The sequence below is a fragment of the Xiphophorus couchianus genome, chromosome 15, assembly GCF_001444195.1.
Source record: "Xiphophorus couchianus chromosome 15, X_couchianus-1.0, whole genome shotgun sequence".
Lineage (NCBI taxonomy): Eukaryota > Metazoa > Chordata > Actinopteri > Cyprinodontiformes > Poeciliidae > Xiphophorus > Xiphophorus couchianus.
In genome coordinates, this window is record NC_040242.1 from 4,983,336 (window position 1) to 4,998,966 (window position 15,631).

The window sequence follows — 15,631 nt, forward strand, 5'->3', positions numbered from 1 at the left end:
TTGCCAGGAACTGGTTATGGTCTGACAGCGCCACTTGCTGCTGGGGAGGCGGAACTACATTATAATTATAATGGGTCAATACATACTGATAGGTAAATGATAAAACGCTAAATCAGTAACAACATAATAATCTGTATTTTATTTCTGTTTTATCTGTTGCGGCTCTGACAGCTTCATCCTGAAGCATTGATCGGATAAACTGCACCCTCTAGTGGAAACAACGCTTCTGTTTTTGTTTGTGTTAATAGGAAGTTCCTGGTTTTTTTTGTTTTTGTATTTTTTTTTTAAATCAAATGACATTTATTATTGATGCATTGTTTCTTTTTTATAAGCAAATTATCTGTTTTTTCTTTCAGTTTAAAGAAACTTTACAATATAAAGAAACATACAAAGAACATCTTTATTACCTACACAAGACACCTACAGTAAGTCCCTAAGTTCCTGTTAAAAGAGGGAACTAACCTCCAGGTTTGATCTCTGTTAGTTCAGGTCACTTCTCTGGAACCAGTCGCTTTAAAGCTCATAACTCTGACATCAATCCAGTTAAATAGATTCTGGATTATTGCAGCAATCCAGATTTCACAAACTGCTGCTCCACTTTTCATCTTCCTGCAGACTAGTCATAGTTACCAAAGTTACTAAGCACTTTGTAATGTATAAAATTATCTTTACCTTTTACCTTTATAGTTCAAACTGATGACTTCCTGTCTTTGCAGTCACATGACCAGCTGAGCGCTTCAGCTGCAGAGGACTGGTCAGCCCTAAAGCATCGCTGAGATGTTCAGAAGTTCTACATTGATCCCAAAGTCATCAATAAATGAAAGTAAGCTGCCGCCAGCGCAGAGCTTGATGAAGACACTTTAAAGACAGAAAAACTGAAGAAATATAAACAGAAACAAACTTTATTGATCCTCTGAATTCAGCATGTAGGAAAAATATTAAAACCAGAAACATGAAGCCAAGCAGCTGAGATGGAATAACTAGAAACTATAATCTGGATTAAAAGACAGCAGGCTGAAACCCTCCCACAGCATGATGCTGCCACTGCCAGGCTGAAGCCCTGGGAATATTCAGAACCGCTGTACCAGACCCTCAAGCGTCCCCAGCAGAACCGCTTCTGGTTCTGGAAGCTGAGGGTTTCAGCCTCCAGCACCAGTGCTGGTCTGTGCTGGTCCAGTCAGAGTAGATCTGGTTCTGACCCGCTGCAGGTTCCTCCTCCATCTGGACCCGGTTTTGATCCAGTCTGGATTCTCCTGGTCTTCACCAAACTGGACCAGATACTGGAACTGGACCGGAAACTGTTCCGGTTTTTCAGCCTCGTCTGGACCGAAGACACCGGAACCTCAGCGGTTCTGCGTGGCGTCCGTCCGGTTTGATCAGAATAACAGAACCTTCGACAGCCAGGTGTCGTGGACCTAGCTTCCGGTCTCCGCCTCCCGGAAGAGGCTGTAGCCCCGCAGGCCAGCAGGGGGCGCCACCGAGCCCAGCGCACAGACTGCAGATGAACCAGCGCTGAATGATTCCCGACTCGGTTCCCTCCGGTGTTCACAGGGAAAAGGTTCTGGTTCTGGACCGGTCCACACATCAGAACTTCAGATTATGAACTGTCTTCTGCTCGTCAGAACCAGTCCTGCTACACAGAACTGTTCAGCACCGCTTCACAATTCAGACCCAGTCGAACCATTCATTTCTTCAGATGGGCTCTGGTTCTGAGTCGGTCCAAACTCTCCGAACTGCAGATCTAAGAGGCCAAAGTTACTCACCCAGAGTTTAGAAAGTAAATTACAATTTATTTATTTTTAAACTTTCCAGCTGAGGTTTGAACCTCGGAGTCGCAGAAAACTGAGAAGTTGTGCTGACAGCCAATCAGAAGCCAGGATCTCTGTGGAAGAAGCCAATCAGAAGCCAGAGCTTGCGTTAGGCCCGCCTCCGGAGTCTGACCATAAGTTTGATGGATTAAATGAATTTATGATGTAATTCACCGCAGAAATAATGTTTAGTTTTAAAAATGAAATATTTAATAACTGGGGCAAGTTACTCATTATTTCTGTTTTTATTTCCAGCTTTAATAAATTTACATTTAAATTATAACTTCAATTATTTATAACCTTTACACCTGTTTTTGCTACAGGTTTGTGTTTCAGTGGTTCTGGAGTCTCCTGGGCCCTTGGACCGGTCCAGACCTGGGTCCACCAGAGCCAAGGAGTTGGTTCTGGACTGAACCGGACCAACAGTAAAGCACACAGAGACCAAAGTGACAGAAAACAACTTTATTGAGTCCGGCGCGTTTACAGCTGGAATTCTGGGAATTCAAACACGACGTCTTTCCCCGTCAGCTTCTTATAGACTCCAGAGAACGTCTCCACCTGCACAGAGGTCAGAGCAGAACCTGGTCTCAAACTAAAACATTTATATTAATTAAAATATCAGATGAGCGATTTTCCTAAAGTTATAATTCAGTAGAAAGTGTTGGACTGGAGGGACGGTGAGCGCCCTCTGGTGGACTAAACTATCTTTACTTTTATCATAATCATCTTTAGGAGATTAACTAAAGGTATTATCAGATGGCAAACACTAATTATTATTTTGTTTCTTATCCACTGGCACATTTTGACTTAATCTCAGTTTTTCAGAAGCTGTCTGGAAAAATGCAGTTAAATTATTTTTATCGTTATTTCTTGTTCTCTCTAATCCTGAACTATTTTTACGGTTCTGATGAATTACAGAAATAAACTGTTAGTTTTCCCTCCAGACGGATTCAGAGCGTTTTGTGTCCTGCATGGTTTGTCTCCCCAGTAACGGCCCAAAGGACTCTGGGAAGGCGTAGGAATATGCAGGACGCTCGCGGCCGACGGGCAGCCGAGGGCGGAGCTTACTTTCCGACATTGTGGAACGGGATTGGACGTCACGGCTCAGAGCTGCGCTCCCATTGGCCACCAGGACAGAGCTGGAGACCACGCCCCCAGGTGTCCATGTCGGGAACTGATGGTTGCTGTGGTTACAGCAGCATCACAGTCATTAAGATCAGTCAGGATTTCTGAACAGGCTCTTTGCTCCTCAGCTTCTGCGTTCGCGGAAAAGCGGCTCGATCGTTTCCAGTCTGGTGAAAATGTCTCTTTCCACTGGGTGTTTCCAAGGTAACAGTTAATGATGAACATCGATCTGAAGCCCCAACATGTAGCTGGAGAAAAGTTTTAAGATGTTCGCCTCGTTATATGCAGATACGAAGGTGAGTTTTACTTTCTTTAAACTTTGTGGCTAACATTAGCTTTAGCTTATGCTAGACATTTTTCTTTTAAAAACGTGCTATTTAAGTATCTAAACATTTTTCATCCATTCTAACGGACAATGTTTTTACCTTGTTTTCAAGTATATTACGTGCGTTTATTGTCGTTAGTGTCAGAGACCAAGTAACGGAGATTTTACGGTTCAGGCTTTTTGCTTCTGAAGCCTGAGGAACAACAAGCCCATAGCTTAACAGTAGAGCAGCTCTGGTGTCGGAGTTCTAGTTCAGCTGACGGTTCAGGTTCAAAGTTGTTGCTTTTAGAAAAATATGGCCGTGTTCCTTAAGGTCTCTGTGTTATTTCGCTTTATTAGTTTAGCATGCTTCTTGTGAAGCAGGACGGTGTTTACAGCAGTTTGTACAGGTGGATCAGTAGCTCGGCTGTCTGGCTCTGGTCTGCTCTCTGGTTCCTATAAACTCTTTCAGGCTGAATACAGAAGTGATTCCATGGAAATAACACAGGAGGCTCCTTTACCTTCTGCTTTAGGCTGAAGAAGTTGATCCGGAGTGACGTGAAGGCTGTAAACTTTGCTGTGCGGCGTTAGCTTTAACTGGTAGCGACGAATATTTACAAGCCACCGTCTTCTTAATTCAGGACCGTTTGGAAATCCATGAAAACTTAAAAGCCCATTATATTAGGAAGACAACAATGTTCATAGTATTGTTTTATTTGCGTCTGAAATACAACTTTGTCTTTTCTAGCTGTCATGGTAACTCAAAGCGGAAAAAAGAGAGCCGCATTTGCGCATGCGGTTGTGACGTCAGCGCCGGACGTGCAAAGAGTCCGTTAACTGTGCTGAGCTGTCCAAACAGCTGCCTGCACAGATTTGTCAGAGTTCAGCAGGATGACCTTTGACTTTGGTTTATTTAACCTTTAGTTGTCTGGAACCAATTTAAAAACATCTTTATGGATCTGGAAATCCAGCTTTTCTAGAATGAAACACAAATCTGGAATGAAGTGTTGCAGCCGATTGTATGACAAAACGGCCTGCCATAGTTCATTATGGTGGCCACGCCCACTCCCAAAGATCTAAGCCAATTCGATTCCTCAAACATTTCAAAACAAGAATCAGAACCCGGCTGGCCCGGTTCTGGTCCGGTCTGAACAGAACCACTCACTTTGTGTTCCACGTTGTTCTGCTGGGCCTTGTCCAGGTGGACCTTGATGAGCCGGCTGCTATCTAGTTTGACCCGGATCCGCTTCCCGACGATCTCACTGGGGAACACCAGGTCCTCCAAGATGGCGTCATGGACGGAGGTCAAAGTTCGACTGGGTGGATGAGAGGAAGTTTGTTTTTCAGTCATTTTTTTTATTGTACATTCATTTATAAATGTGACAAATTCAGACTAAATGCTTAGCTTAATTAGCTTGAAGCTAATTAGCTTGCTAAGTATCTAAGCTGGACAGTTAGCTTGAAAACAGGGTGTATGCTAATTATTGAGTCAATAAAAAATGATGACATCATTCTGACATCACAAACAACAATGTTTGTGAGTGTTCTGTGTCCTGCATGGTTTGTCTCCCCAGTAACGGCCCAAAGGACTCTGGGAAGGCGTAGGAATATGCAGGACGCTTGCCGCGCCGGCTGACGGGCAGCCGGGGGCGGAGCTTACTGTCCGACATTGTGGAACGGGATTGGACGTCACGGCTCAGAGCTGCGCTCCCATTGGCCACCAGGACAGAGCTGAAGGCCACGCCCCCAGGTGTCCATGTCGGAAAAACGATTTTTGAATCTGAAAATGTTCGTGAACATTTAAATCCAGAGTTCTGACCAATCACACGGCTTCCTGCTGATGACATCATCATTACCCTCTCTGGTCTGTTCTTGACAGCAGAACCAATCGGGTCAAGCCGCTGAACTGTGAAGGACCAAACCCTGACCTTTGACCCTTCCCTGTTCGGCTCCTCGGGAGTTCTGTAGAACCGCTACAGAACCTATGATCCAATCAGAACTGAACCAACACCTCTGGTTCTGGTTCTACTGATCCTCCAGTAGGTCCAGACTTGAGAATCAGAACCGGTTCTGATCTCTGGAGACCGGTCTGTTTTCCCCTCAGGTCCAATCTGGGTCCAAGTTCAGAAACTGAGCGGTTCTGGTCCACTCACCTCCTGGGACGCTTCTGCTTATTCTTGGTGCGACTTTTCCTGGTGGGTTTGGGAAGAATCCTCCTCTGGAAAACAAACAGCAGTGATCAATAATCAATACCTGATCAGAGGAGCAGAACCTGGATCGGAACCGGACGGATCCAGAGTGTTCTGTGTCCTGCATGGTTTGTCTCCCCAGTAACGGCCCAAAGGACTCTGGGAAGGCGTAGGAATATGCAGGATGCTCGCCGCGCCGGCCGTCGGGCAGCCGGGGGCGGAGCTTACTGTCCGACATTGTGGAACGGGATTGGACGTCACGGCTCATAGCTGCGCTCCCATTGGCCACCAGGACAGAGCTGGAGACCACGCCCCCAGGTGTCCATGTCGGGAACTGGAGCTGCACCAGTTCACACTGGGAATATTGACGCATAAACAGGAAATGCGAAACGTCCAGATCAGAGCCTGGGACTTTGACACAGACATGAATGTTGTTGCTCAACCTTTATGACACCCTAACCTCTAACCCCTAACCCTAACCTCTAACCCCTACCCCAACACCTCAGTGATCAGAGGACAGCAAACGTTTTGATATTAAATTATGCTAAATAATAAAGACATGAAAGCAGAGCCTCTGTGACCCATGGCAGGTCGGAGATCCCCAGGTTCAGGCAGCAGATATCATGGCGTCCAACCGGGTCACTCCTCAGCTCTCCGGTTCGCCAAACCACAGAAAAAAAGCTCCAGAACCGGCGACCCGGCAGAACCGCACACGGTAAAAAGCTCAGGCGGGATCCAAATGGCTCTTAGAACTACAGGAGGATCAAACTCCCTCATTCACTTTCAGCTAACAGAAAAAACACCAAGCCGCCACATAAAGCAAACTGACCAATGAGATCCGGCTTGGCCGTCACCCACAGACTCACTTCATGTTCTTTAACAGGAAAGTTGGATAATAAACAACCCAAAAGTTATTTTCTTTTTTTACTTAAAGGTAAAAAAAAAAAAATCAGCTGCAGGCACATAATTCTGAACTTTAACCCTAGAAAAGATTACATTTCAGTTTATTATAAATGGTTTTTATAATCAACTTAACTGACTAAAAAGTAACAGATTAAACGGTATTTATCAGTAGTTTCCATTTTAGTTTAAATCCTGTTTGCTCTTTTATTTCTATATTTTTTGTCTGATATTTCCAGTTTTCACCTGTATTAATTCTGATATTTTGGCGGCCATATTTGCCACATCACTTTATCAAGCTATGTATTTATGGCCAGTTTTGGCAGGATCTGTTCTCCATAGATTCTGGTTTCAGTCCAACTAAATGAAACTAAGAGATTAAAATATTACATCATTTTGAAAATAGATGTCAATTTTTTAAACATTCTGCCATTTTAAAGCTTTGAGAAACTTCTTTCTCTTTTTGGTCTTAAACTATAGAAAAACAAACTTCAGCATTTTCTTTAATGGAATGTTTATATTTTTGGTAAATTATATTAAATTAAATTTCTGCAGTCATGACTGAAGTGATCAGCTGACCAATCAGTCAACCAAACGTTACTGAACGATTCAGCAGATCCAGACTTTTATTGTGAAAGATTCGTTCCTACTAAAAATGAAATGATTAATCAATTATTTAAATAATCAGCAACTAATTTAATAATCACTTCATCAGTAACTGGAGTATTCAGACTTAGAGATAATTTGCTGAAACAGCAGCAATGAAGCCAAAACATTTTCCATCTGACATGAATCTGAAGATCTGTTCTGTTTCTGCTCCACTTCAGCTTCTGTAAAGAAATTTATCACCTTTCTCATGCAGATCAATAATCAGCAGATCAGCTCTAGCTGTATTGATCAGAGGTATGCCGATCGATCGGCCATCCATCATAATCGGCCGATTTCCGTGAAAAAGTGTCTGATCAGTGATCGATCACCTGTATCTCCTTCTCAGCCTGCAGCTGGTCTCCTGCCTTCTCGCTGCGCAGCATCAACTCCTGTAGTGAGGAACTTTAACGCTCTGAGGGAACCGGGACGTTTGCGTGTTGATGTGGGACATGACCTCGGGGGCGAAGCTCGCCACAACGCATCAACACAACCAATCTAATATGGTATTTAAAAAACAAACACTTGATTGATTTGGCTGCATGGAGGCTCAACGCAGGAACAAAATATCGCCGCTACTGTGGTGATGTTTCCCAGACTGAGCCGTTGAACCTCCAGATGGTGAACTGTCACAGCGAGCAGCTGCTGAGAGCTGCAGCAGGGAACTTAGAAAGATTTTAGATATGTGGTAAAATATGTCTAACAGCTCTACATTAGGTCAGTTTATTGCCAGATAACAGAATCATTTATACCTAAAGTGAAAAATTAACAGCCAGGTGATCAGCAGAGATCGGTGATCGGCCTCATGGATGATCGGTATCGGAACCGGCAGCAAACAACCTGATCGGACCGTCACTAGTATTGATGATCAGCAGATTTTTTTTACTTTTAGATAAGAATAAGTTTTATCTAAGGAACCATTTCAAATGTTTATTTGTATTTTTATGAATTTCAAATGTATAAAAAATCTGAATTGGTTAAATGAAAATATTTTTATCCGGTCAGAATAATTGATCAGTTCATGTTAGCTGCAGCGCTAGCTCCACGTCTTGAGTAAAACTGGGTCTGGAACCCAACCTGGGAGGTTCCCAGCCTCTGACCTTTGACCCCTCACCTGTGCAATGAAGACGACATGCTTCCCGCTGAACTTCTTCTCCAGCTCCCGGACCAGGCGGACCTGGATCTTCTGGAAGGACTTGAGCTGAGGAACCGGGACGAAGATGATGATGGCTTTGCGGCTGCCGCCCACCTCGATCTCCTGCAACACAGAGGAACGCTCTGTCAGCAAGACGCTGCGCCGCCGCACAGCATGGAGCGGATCCGGATCCAAACGGAACCAGAGTGTTCTGTGTCCTGCATGGTTTGTCTCCCCAGTAACGGCCCAAAGGACTCTGGGAAGGCGTAGGAATATGCAGGACGCTCGCCGCGCCGGCTGACGGGCAGCCGGGGGCGGAGCTTACTGTCAGACATTGTGGAACGGGATTGGACGTCACGGCTCACAGCTGCGCTCCCATTGGCCACCAGGACAGAGCTGGAGGCCACGCCCCCAGGTGTCCATGTCGGGAAAACGGTCAGCAGAATCCCACCTTAGCTGCGGTGATGTGCAGTTCCCTCAGCTGGGCCTTCAGGTCGGAGTTCATCTCCAGCTCCAGCAGAGCCTGGAGGAGAAAGGTCCGGGTCAGCAGGCGAACAGAACCGGCACCAAGATGGCCGACTGACGGCTCTTACCTGGGAAATCCCAGACTCAAACTCATCGGGCTTCTCGCCATTCGGCTTCACTATCTTAGCGCTGGTACTGAACATGGCCTTAGTCTCTGCACAGACACAGAGGGGTTAGAGAGGTCAGAGGTCATTTCATCACATATTTAAGGAGGAACAGCAAAAGCAAAGGAGGAGGATTAGCAGGGCTAGCTAGATGTATTGCTGGGGGATATCAAGCTGTTAGTATTAGACTATCATACATCAAGTATTCAGTCAGACGTGTAACACTGACTGCTACCAGAAATCCTCCCTGCCCACAGCATCACCATCCACAATTCTCTGAAGATACTTGGGTGATTTCCGTTTCATTAACAAAGTATTTTTGAATAAAATCTGACTCAGGAACATCTAAACTGGTTCCACAATAACCCGTGAACTGGTCTCAGTTGCTGCCGACCTGAACTCCCAGTAAACTGATTTGAAATGGTTCCAGTTCTCCTCCTGCAGCGACCTAACCGCTAAACTGGTCCCAGCTCACAGGTTTTTCGGTGAAACTGTCGGACCAGTTTACCTGTTAATTCCCAGTTTATTCTCCAGCAGTAGCTGACTGAACACACGCTCGGCCTAGCTTCTCCCGCTAACACAGTCCCTCCGCTACTACGCTGTAAATACACCTCTAACGAAACCATCCGCTGCTACAAACATCTTAATCTGAGGTATCAGAGTCCAAATGGGAAGTTCAGGTTGTTGAAGCAACAACAAAACAGCTTTAAAGGACATTTAAGATCAGAAAACGGATGAACTGTGAAAATAACACGACTAACCTGTGTCAGCGACGGCCAAGGAAGAGACCGGAACATCGCGAGACTTGAATTAATCCAATCGCGTCGCTGATCAATAGCATCGCGAGAATTAGATATGTACGCCGTTGTTAATTTAAGATATCGCGAGAGTAAAATTCGATTAATTTCTGAAGTTACATCTCCGTTCAGTTGATGGCGGTAATACACAGTCTGTAAACTGCCATAAAACGCAACAGAAGAAGAAGAAAAAGAAGAAGCGTAAAATTAGTAGCTTTGCTGCTGTTAATTGTCGGGTTTCCAGCCGGGTTTACGGCCCACTTCACGCAGTTTAGATCCAACATGACACTCTGGTGGTTCCGCTGATGTTCCGGTTTTGGACTCCGGTCCGGACAGTTCTCAAGAGGTTCTGCAGCGCTTCAGACATGCCGAACCCGAAAGGAAAGTTCTTCTACGCTGTCAGGAAGGGAGTCAAACCCGGAGTCTACAAGTCATGGTGAGGATCAGTACCGGTGTTCTGACTAGCAGTGCTACTTCGTCAGAATTTCCTACGAAACTTTTAACTAATTACGGATAGGAACCAGGTTTATTGTGACTCAATAATAATCCAGAACCGGGTGGTTCTGAGTATTTTCTCAGGCTGTTGCTTTCGGAACCGCTGATTAGTATTAACGCCTCAGCAGCCGCGTCTAGTTATTATGTCAGTAAAAATTTTTTTATTTCAGTAATTTAGATCAAAAGTGAAGCTTATATGGTATGCCTTTATTTCATACAGACGGATACATTTAACCCATTAGTTTAGTTGATTCTCACTTACAGTCAACGGAAATGTAGCATTTAGTTAAAATAGTCACACAGACAAAAACAAATTTAATGCAGAAATATTGTTTTATGGTCTAAACAGCCGTGGAGGAACTGAGTATAGCAGGAAATGGTCAATATTTTTCACGGAGTAGTATGAGTAGAAAGTTTAGTAGAAGGAAAAACTAGCAGTCAGTGGTTGCTATGGTGATTCTCTACCAGTATTTAAAAGCTGTTACACAGTCATCATCAGAACAGTCTGGTGGGTCCATCTTTGTGTTTCCTGTAGGAGTTTGACAGGTTCAACAGAACCTTCAGGTCCAGTTTCTCCAGAACCGATCAGAACTAGTGATGGTGAGATGAAGCCTCATGAGGCATTGAACCACTTGAGCCAACTGGTTCGAGAAAGGGTTCATTTCTTGAAGCTTCATGTGCACACGAAACCACCTACTGGCCAGGTGTATAATCACAGCCAGCTGTATCTTAACACGTGTTAATTACGGCTATTATGGCTCTTGGGAATGACGTCACAAAAGGTGTAGGACGAAATCATTTCTCTACATAAATTATGTATACACATAATAATAAAATATTATGTATATAATGTATATTATATGTGTATAATAAAATATTGTTTGAATGTATCCTCTGTGTGTAATTATTCCCAAAATAGTAGTGTCATGTGATATGGCATGTTGTGTAATAATGTTTTTCTGTGACTCTAGAAAAATGGCCTGGGCTTAATCAGGCAGAGGACAGTGAAAGTGCTTGTGGAACTAGGGAGGGGGTAGTGAATAGGCTAATGCTTGTGTAACTTGGATGATTTCATGCATTTTTATTAAGAAACAACAATTTCTCCACAGTTTTTGGTTTCAAACGATTTCTCTTTTTGACACTACATGGATGAGGTGTTATTATTGTACCCCAACTCCTTGGAGCACAATAAACACCTCACCTTTACAGAAAATAAGAAACAGTGAAAAATACAGTTCCTCATAAGCAAACCTAATGCATCTGCAAATGTTCAGTTCACCTTACCTTGTTAGGGCTTATCAAATCAAAATGTTCCCACATAGGGGAAATCCTCCTCTTTCTCGCCGGCTCCATCCTACTCCTATCCTGTCCTCGCGCTCCTAAATCTCTCATCCATCCGTCCGTCCGTCCGTCCACCCACCCACCCACCAAACTCTCCAAACACCAAAGTAACTGTCTCAAACTAAATAACCACTATCCAAACTCTGCTATACAAACTATCAAAACTCTATCTACTCTCTCAACTGACCGCAACTCGCCTACAACAACCCACATTTTGAATGGAGCCTGTGGGGTTTCTAAAGCTGTCTAACCCCGCGCCAAACTCTGAGCCACTTCCCGAAGCAGTCACGTGGTACAGCCGGGTAGCGAGGCTTCGGACGTCATCGTTTTCGGCTCCTCCCCTAAATGAAGCAAGCTTCGATACGCGCTTTACGGAAACGCCCCCTCCATTACTCGACACACGCCTCGAAGCCTCGGCACATCACGTAACATCACTAATCAGAACCAAATTTACTGGGAGTAAATGAGAGAGTGGGCGTGTCTCACTGATCCCTGGGCTCTGATTGGACAGAAAACAGGAAGTCCTCCAACAGTATAAGGAGTCAGACAGACAATGTTAGGAAGGAGGAATGGGTTAAATTCAAAAGGTTCTGAAGATTTCACCAGGTCAGAACAAGAACATTCTGGAAAGAGTTCTGTAGAAATGTTTTGTCTAAAATCCTGATGACTTTCCTGGTTCTGGTTGTTCTTCCAGGGAAGAGTGTAAGATCCAGGTGGACAAGTTTCCAGCTGCGTCGTTTAAGAAGTTTGGATCAGAACGAGACGCCTGGGCGTTCTTCAGAGGAGAAGACCCGTCTGCGGTTCCGGACCACAGCACAGGTGAGCCGGTCCAGACAGGTGAGGAACTAAAGGTTCTGCCTCTAGAACCTCTAGGAACCAGCAGTAATCCTGCAGACTTGCTCTGAATGGTTCTGGTAGGAATATCTGGACCGATCAGATGGATGGCAGACCTGCAATGAAAGAAACATGATCTCTGTGTTTTCATCAGAACCTAGGCTGCAGCGTTTTGGATCAGCTTTTAGCAGAACTGGACCTGATTCCTCTGGAACGGTTCTGTTCCTGATTGCAGTTCTGTTTCCCATCAGGGACCTGGCCTGGAGAGACGGACGTCTCTCTGCTCCCCAGACGGGGCCCAGAACCGGTGGAGTGCATCCCGCTAGGAAAGAAGAGGCCCCGCCCAGAGGAGGAGGCGGAGCTTCAGCCTAAACGAGCCAAGCCATCAGAGAGCTCGTTAGCAGGAAGCAGTGATGGGTTCACCTACATGGGTACCATGATGATGATGATAGAGCTTCATCCTTAGCTGTGGCCTCCAGTGGTCGGCACCACTAGCTAAAAAGCTAGCTGCGCTGACCCTGAAGCACAAATCAGTAATTTAATTCTGCTAATGCTAACGTGCTATACTAACATGGTGGAACATGAAGTGGAAGCTAAAGTTGTAGCGTCATGTCAACGTGGTATTTAGTGGGAGATAGTGCTAAAATGCTAACTTCAGCCATATTGACATAGTGCCCTCAGGTGTGCTACAGGACCATGTACCTCCACAGGATCAAATTATTAACAGTTAAAAACCAAAACTTCAACATGGAACTTTTGAACTTTTTTCAACTGAAAGTTATCAAAACATGCAACTAAATTATCGCTATAGAATTCATCAGAAAAAAATAATTTTAGGGGAAGCTAAGTACGCTAAACATTTTAAAAGTTAGCAAAAGAGCTAAATGCTAAAAATTAGCTCTGCTAACAGTGGCCACTCCCAGACTGACCTCCAACCTGCTGCTGACCCTCCAGGTGATGCGGTGGTGGTGTACACCGACGGCTGCTGCTCAGCCAACGGGCAGGACCGGGCTCGGGCCGGGATCGGGGTGTACTGGGGCCGGAACCACCCACTGTGAGTCCACACACACCAACACACCCTCGACTAGCTGCTAACGCTGTGAAGAAGTAACCAGCTGCTGCCTGTTTGCCAGAAATGTTGCAGAGCGGCTGCAGGGGCGGCAGACCAATCAGAGAGCAGAGATTCAGGTAAGACCCGCCCATCACATCCCGCCTCAGAATCACCGTCCAATCAACACGAGAACAGAGTGCGGCTTTAAAAACAGTTGGAACCTGATTGGTCAGAATGAACTGGTACAGTGCCCTCTAGTGGTTCAACTGCTTCAGTGCAGCAAAATCCTTTTATTTCTTCCTGTTTGGGGATGATGTACTTTCATTTGTTTCATTGTTCAATTAAAATAATTAATACAATTCTGAGTCTAACAAGAGCTTAAATTTTAAACAGAATGAAAATTTAATGAATTAGTCTTAGAATTAAACAAAATGTCTGAAGTTAAAAAGACTCGTCACTCTGCGTGTAAACCAACACTCAGTTTACCTGTTAACTGACTTGTTAATGACTCATTAGTGGTTAACGACTCGATACCTGGTCATTAACCAGGTAACTGGTCACTGACTAGTTAACTAGTTAGTGAATCGTTAGTGACTCGTTAGCTGGTTAGTTAGTCGTTAGCTAGTTAATGACTTGTTAGTTACTCGTTAGCTGGTTAATGACTTGTTAGTGACTCGTTAGCTGGTTAATGACTCATTAGTGGTTAAAGACTCTATACCTGACTAGTTGGCTGGTTAATTACTCATTAGCTTGTCAAAGACTCGTTAACTGGTTAGTGACTCGTAAGTAACTCGGTAGCTGGTTAGTGACTCAGTTGCTGGTTAATGACTTGTTAGTGACTCGTTTAGCTGGTTAGTGACTCGGTAATGTCTCCGCCCCCAGGCGGCCTGCAGGGCTCTGGAACTGGCCCGGCAGAACCACCTCCAGAAGCTGGTTCTCTACACTGACAGCAAGTTCACCATCAACGGTGAGTCATTGCCATGGACCTCGGGGGGCGGCGGGGCCAGGTGACTTCTGACCTCTGACCTCCCACAGGTGTGACCACCTGGGTGAAGACCTGGAAACTGAACGGCTGGAGGCTGAAGTCTGGCGGTCCGATCACCAACAAAGAAGACTTTATGGAGCTGGACCGGCTGAACTCTGAGCTGGACGTGGTCTGGGTAAATAACCGGGCCGAACCGGACCGGCTTGCTGGCACAGAAAGCTGGGTGCTCCTAACTGTCCCTCTCCCTGCAGATGCACGTGCCGGGCCACGCCGGGTACACCGGGAACGAGATGGCGGACTGGCTGTCCAGGGAGGGAGCAGCCAAGGAGCTGCTGTGAAAAGTTTCTGATGTTTTCTGATTTTCTAAAGGTGAGCATAAAGGTGAACTTTATTCACCTTTCTGCTCAGGGTGAATAAAGTTTAGTTTGCTTCCGACCATGAAGCCGAAGCACTTCCTTTCCTTTCCTGATTTATGAAGAACGGCAGCAGAGATCAGCCGACAGGTTGTCATCCTCCTGCTGTTCTCATCATTATCCAGCAGGGGGAACTGCTGTCATGTTAAACTGGGAGTTTACTGGTACCAGTTTGGCTAATTATTGTTTTCCCGGTTTAGAGATGAAACTGAAGTAAAACATATTTGCTAACTGAAGCCTTTCAGTTGGAACTGTGGGAATAATTAACTCACCAGTCGGAGTCAGGAGGATTATTTATTCTGCTGCTGTTTCTGTTGTCTGATAAAGCATAAGAAAATTTCTCTAACCGTTCATTAAAATGTTTAAAAAGGCTAAACTGTGAAGTGTCTCTTTACTCCCTGAAGGATTAGCTCAGTGGAGCCCAAAGTCGTCCTGGAGGCCCGGCGTCCTGCGTGTTTTTCTCTCTCCCTGGTTTAACGCACCTGGATCCAATCATGGCTCATTAGAAGAACACTGACCTGCTGAAAAGGTTGTTGGTACCAATAAAACATGCAGGATGCCGGCCCTCTGGTTTAGATATTAGTTAAATATAATCCCTGGTTCTGATTGGCCGATGACGCCCTCAGGACGGCTCCTCCCCCGGAGCAGTTCTGCTTCTGTTGGCTGATTTAATCTGTTAAATTATTCCAAACATATTTTTTTAGAAAGATTTTGTTAAATTATTCCATCTTTAATGTTTCGCCTGGTTCCGACCTGCAGGTGTTCAAACGGACCAGCAGAGGGCAGCACGGCTTCCTCACTGTTAATGGCTTTTATTAAACTCTGGACAGATCAGCAGATTATTAATTTCCTAATTTATGTAGAATTAACTTTTGATTATATCAATTTATTATGATTAATACTGAAGTATAATCCTTGATCACACTGAAAACCATTTCCTGTGGGTTTATATTTTATTCTTAATTCCAGAAATTATTTTT

At 44.8% G+C, this 15,631-nt stretch overlaps 2 protein-coding genes, 2 long non-coding RNA genes and 4 other non-coding genes across 10 annotated transcripts; 3 read left to right on the plus strand and 5 right to left on the minus strand.

The window, feature by feature from the left end:
* The first annotated feature begins 4 nt into the window (after window positions 1–4).
* Window positions 5–2,244, plus strand: LOC114158987 (uncharacterized). 2 transcript variants are annotated; one of them, XR_003598520.1, is made up of 4 exons: window positions 5–92; window positions 357–425; window positions 717–823; window positions 2,132–2,244. It is a non-coding gene; the product is annotated as an uncharacterized LOC114158987 (long non-coding RNA). The 2 variants fall into 2 exon arrangements; XR_003598519.1 differs by having other exon boundaries at window positions 357–823.
* An 11-nt stretch (window positions 2,245–2,255) lies between these two features.
* Window positions 2,256–9,594, minus strand: rps7 (ribosomal protein S7). Its single transcript, XM_028040967.1, has 7 exons — window positions 9,497–9,594; window positions 8,700–8,785; window positions 8,558–8,629; window positions 8,086–8,229; window positions 5,391–5,455; window positions 4,403–4,553; window positions 2,256–2,366 (listed from the first exon to the last, which is right to left on the minus strand). Exons 2-7 carry the CDS (start codon window positions 8,772–8,774, stop codon window positions 2,289–2,291), a joined length of 585 nt encoding a protein of 194 aa, XP_027896768.1. The 5' UTR covers window positions 8,775–8,785; window positions 9,497–9,594; the 3' UTR covers window positions 2,256–2,288.
* On the minus strand, window positions 2,767–2,979 carry LOC114159183 (small nucleolar RNA SNORA73 family). Its single transcript, XR_003598568.1, has one exon. It is a non-coding gene; the product is annotated as a small nucleolar RNA SNORA73 family (small nucleolar RNA).
* On the minus strand, window positions 4,782–5,000 carry LOC114159181 (small nucleolar RNA SNORA73 family). The gene has a single exon (XR_003598566.1). It is a non-coding gene; the product is annotated as a small nucleolar RNA SNORA73 family (small nucleolar RNA).
* Window positions 4,791–6,230, plus strand: LOC114158988 (uncharacterized). Its single transcript, XR_003598521.1, has 2 exons — window positions 4,791–4,987; window positions 5,745–6,230. It is a non-coding gene; the product is annotated as an uncharacterized LOC114158988 (long non-coding RNA).
* Window positions 5,539–5,757, minus strand: LOC114159182 (small nucleolar RNA SNORA73 family). The gene has a single exon (XR_003598567.1). It is a non-coding gene; the product is annotated as a small nucleolar RNA SNORA73 family (small nucleolar RNA).
* Window positions 8,316–8,534, minus strand: LOC114159170 (small nucleolar RNA SNORA73 family). Its single transcript, XR_003598555.1, has one exon. It is a non-coding gene; the product is annotated as a small nucleolar RNA SNORA73 family (small nucleolar RNA).
* Window positions 9,595–9,679: 85 nt separating the features above from the next.
* rnaseh1 (ribonuclease H1) lies at window positions 9,680–15,023 on the plus strand. Of its 2 annotated transcripts, XM_028040963.1 has the most exons (8): window positions 9,686–9,968; window positions 12,063–12,187; window positions 12,454–12,633; window positions 13,157–13,256; window positions 13,336–13,390; window positions 14,136–14,220; window positions 14,289–14,413; window positions 14,490–15,023. In XM_028040963.1, exons 1-8 carry the CDS (start codon window positions 9,838–9,840, stop codon window positions 14,574–14,576), a joined length of 888 nt encoding a protein of 295 aa, XP_027896764.1. In that variant the 5' UTR covers window positions 9,686–9,837; the 3' UTR covers window positions 14,577–15,023. The 2 variants fall into 2 exon arrangements, 1 of the variants encoding a protein (XP_027896764.1); XR_003598514.1 differs by lacking the exon at window positions 14,490–15,023 and having other exon boundaries at window positions 9,680–9,968; window positions 13,336–13,955; window positions 14,013–14,220; window positions 14,289–14,358.
* Window positions 15,024–15,631: the final 608 nt, after the last annotated feature.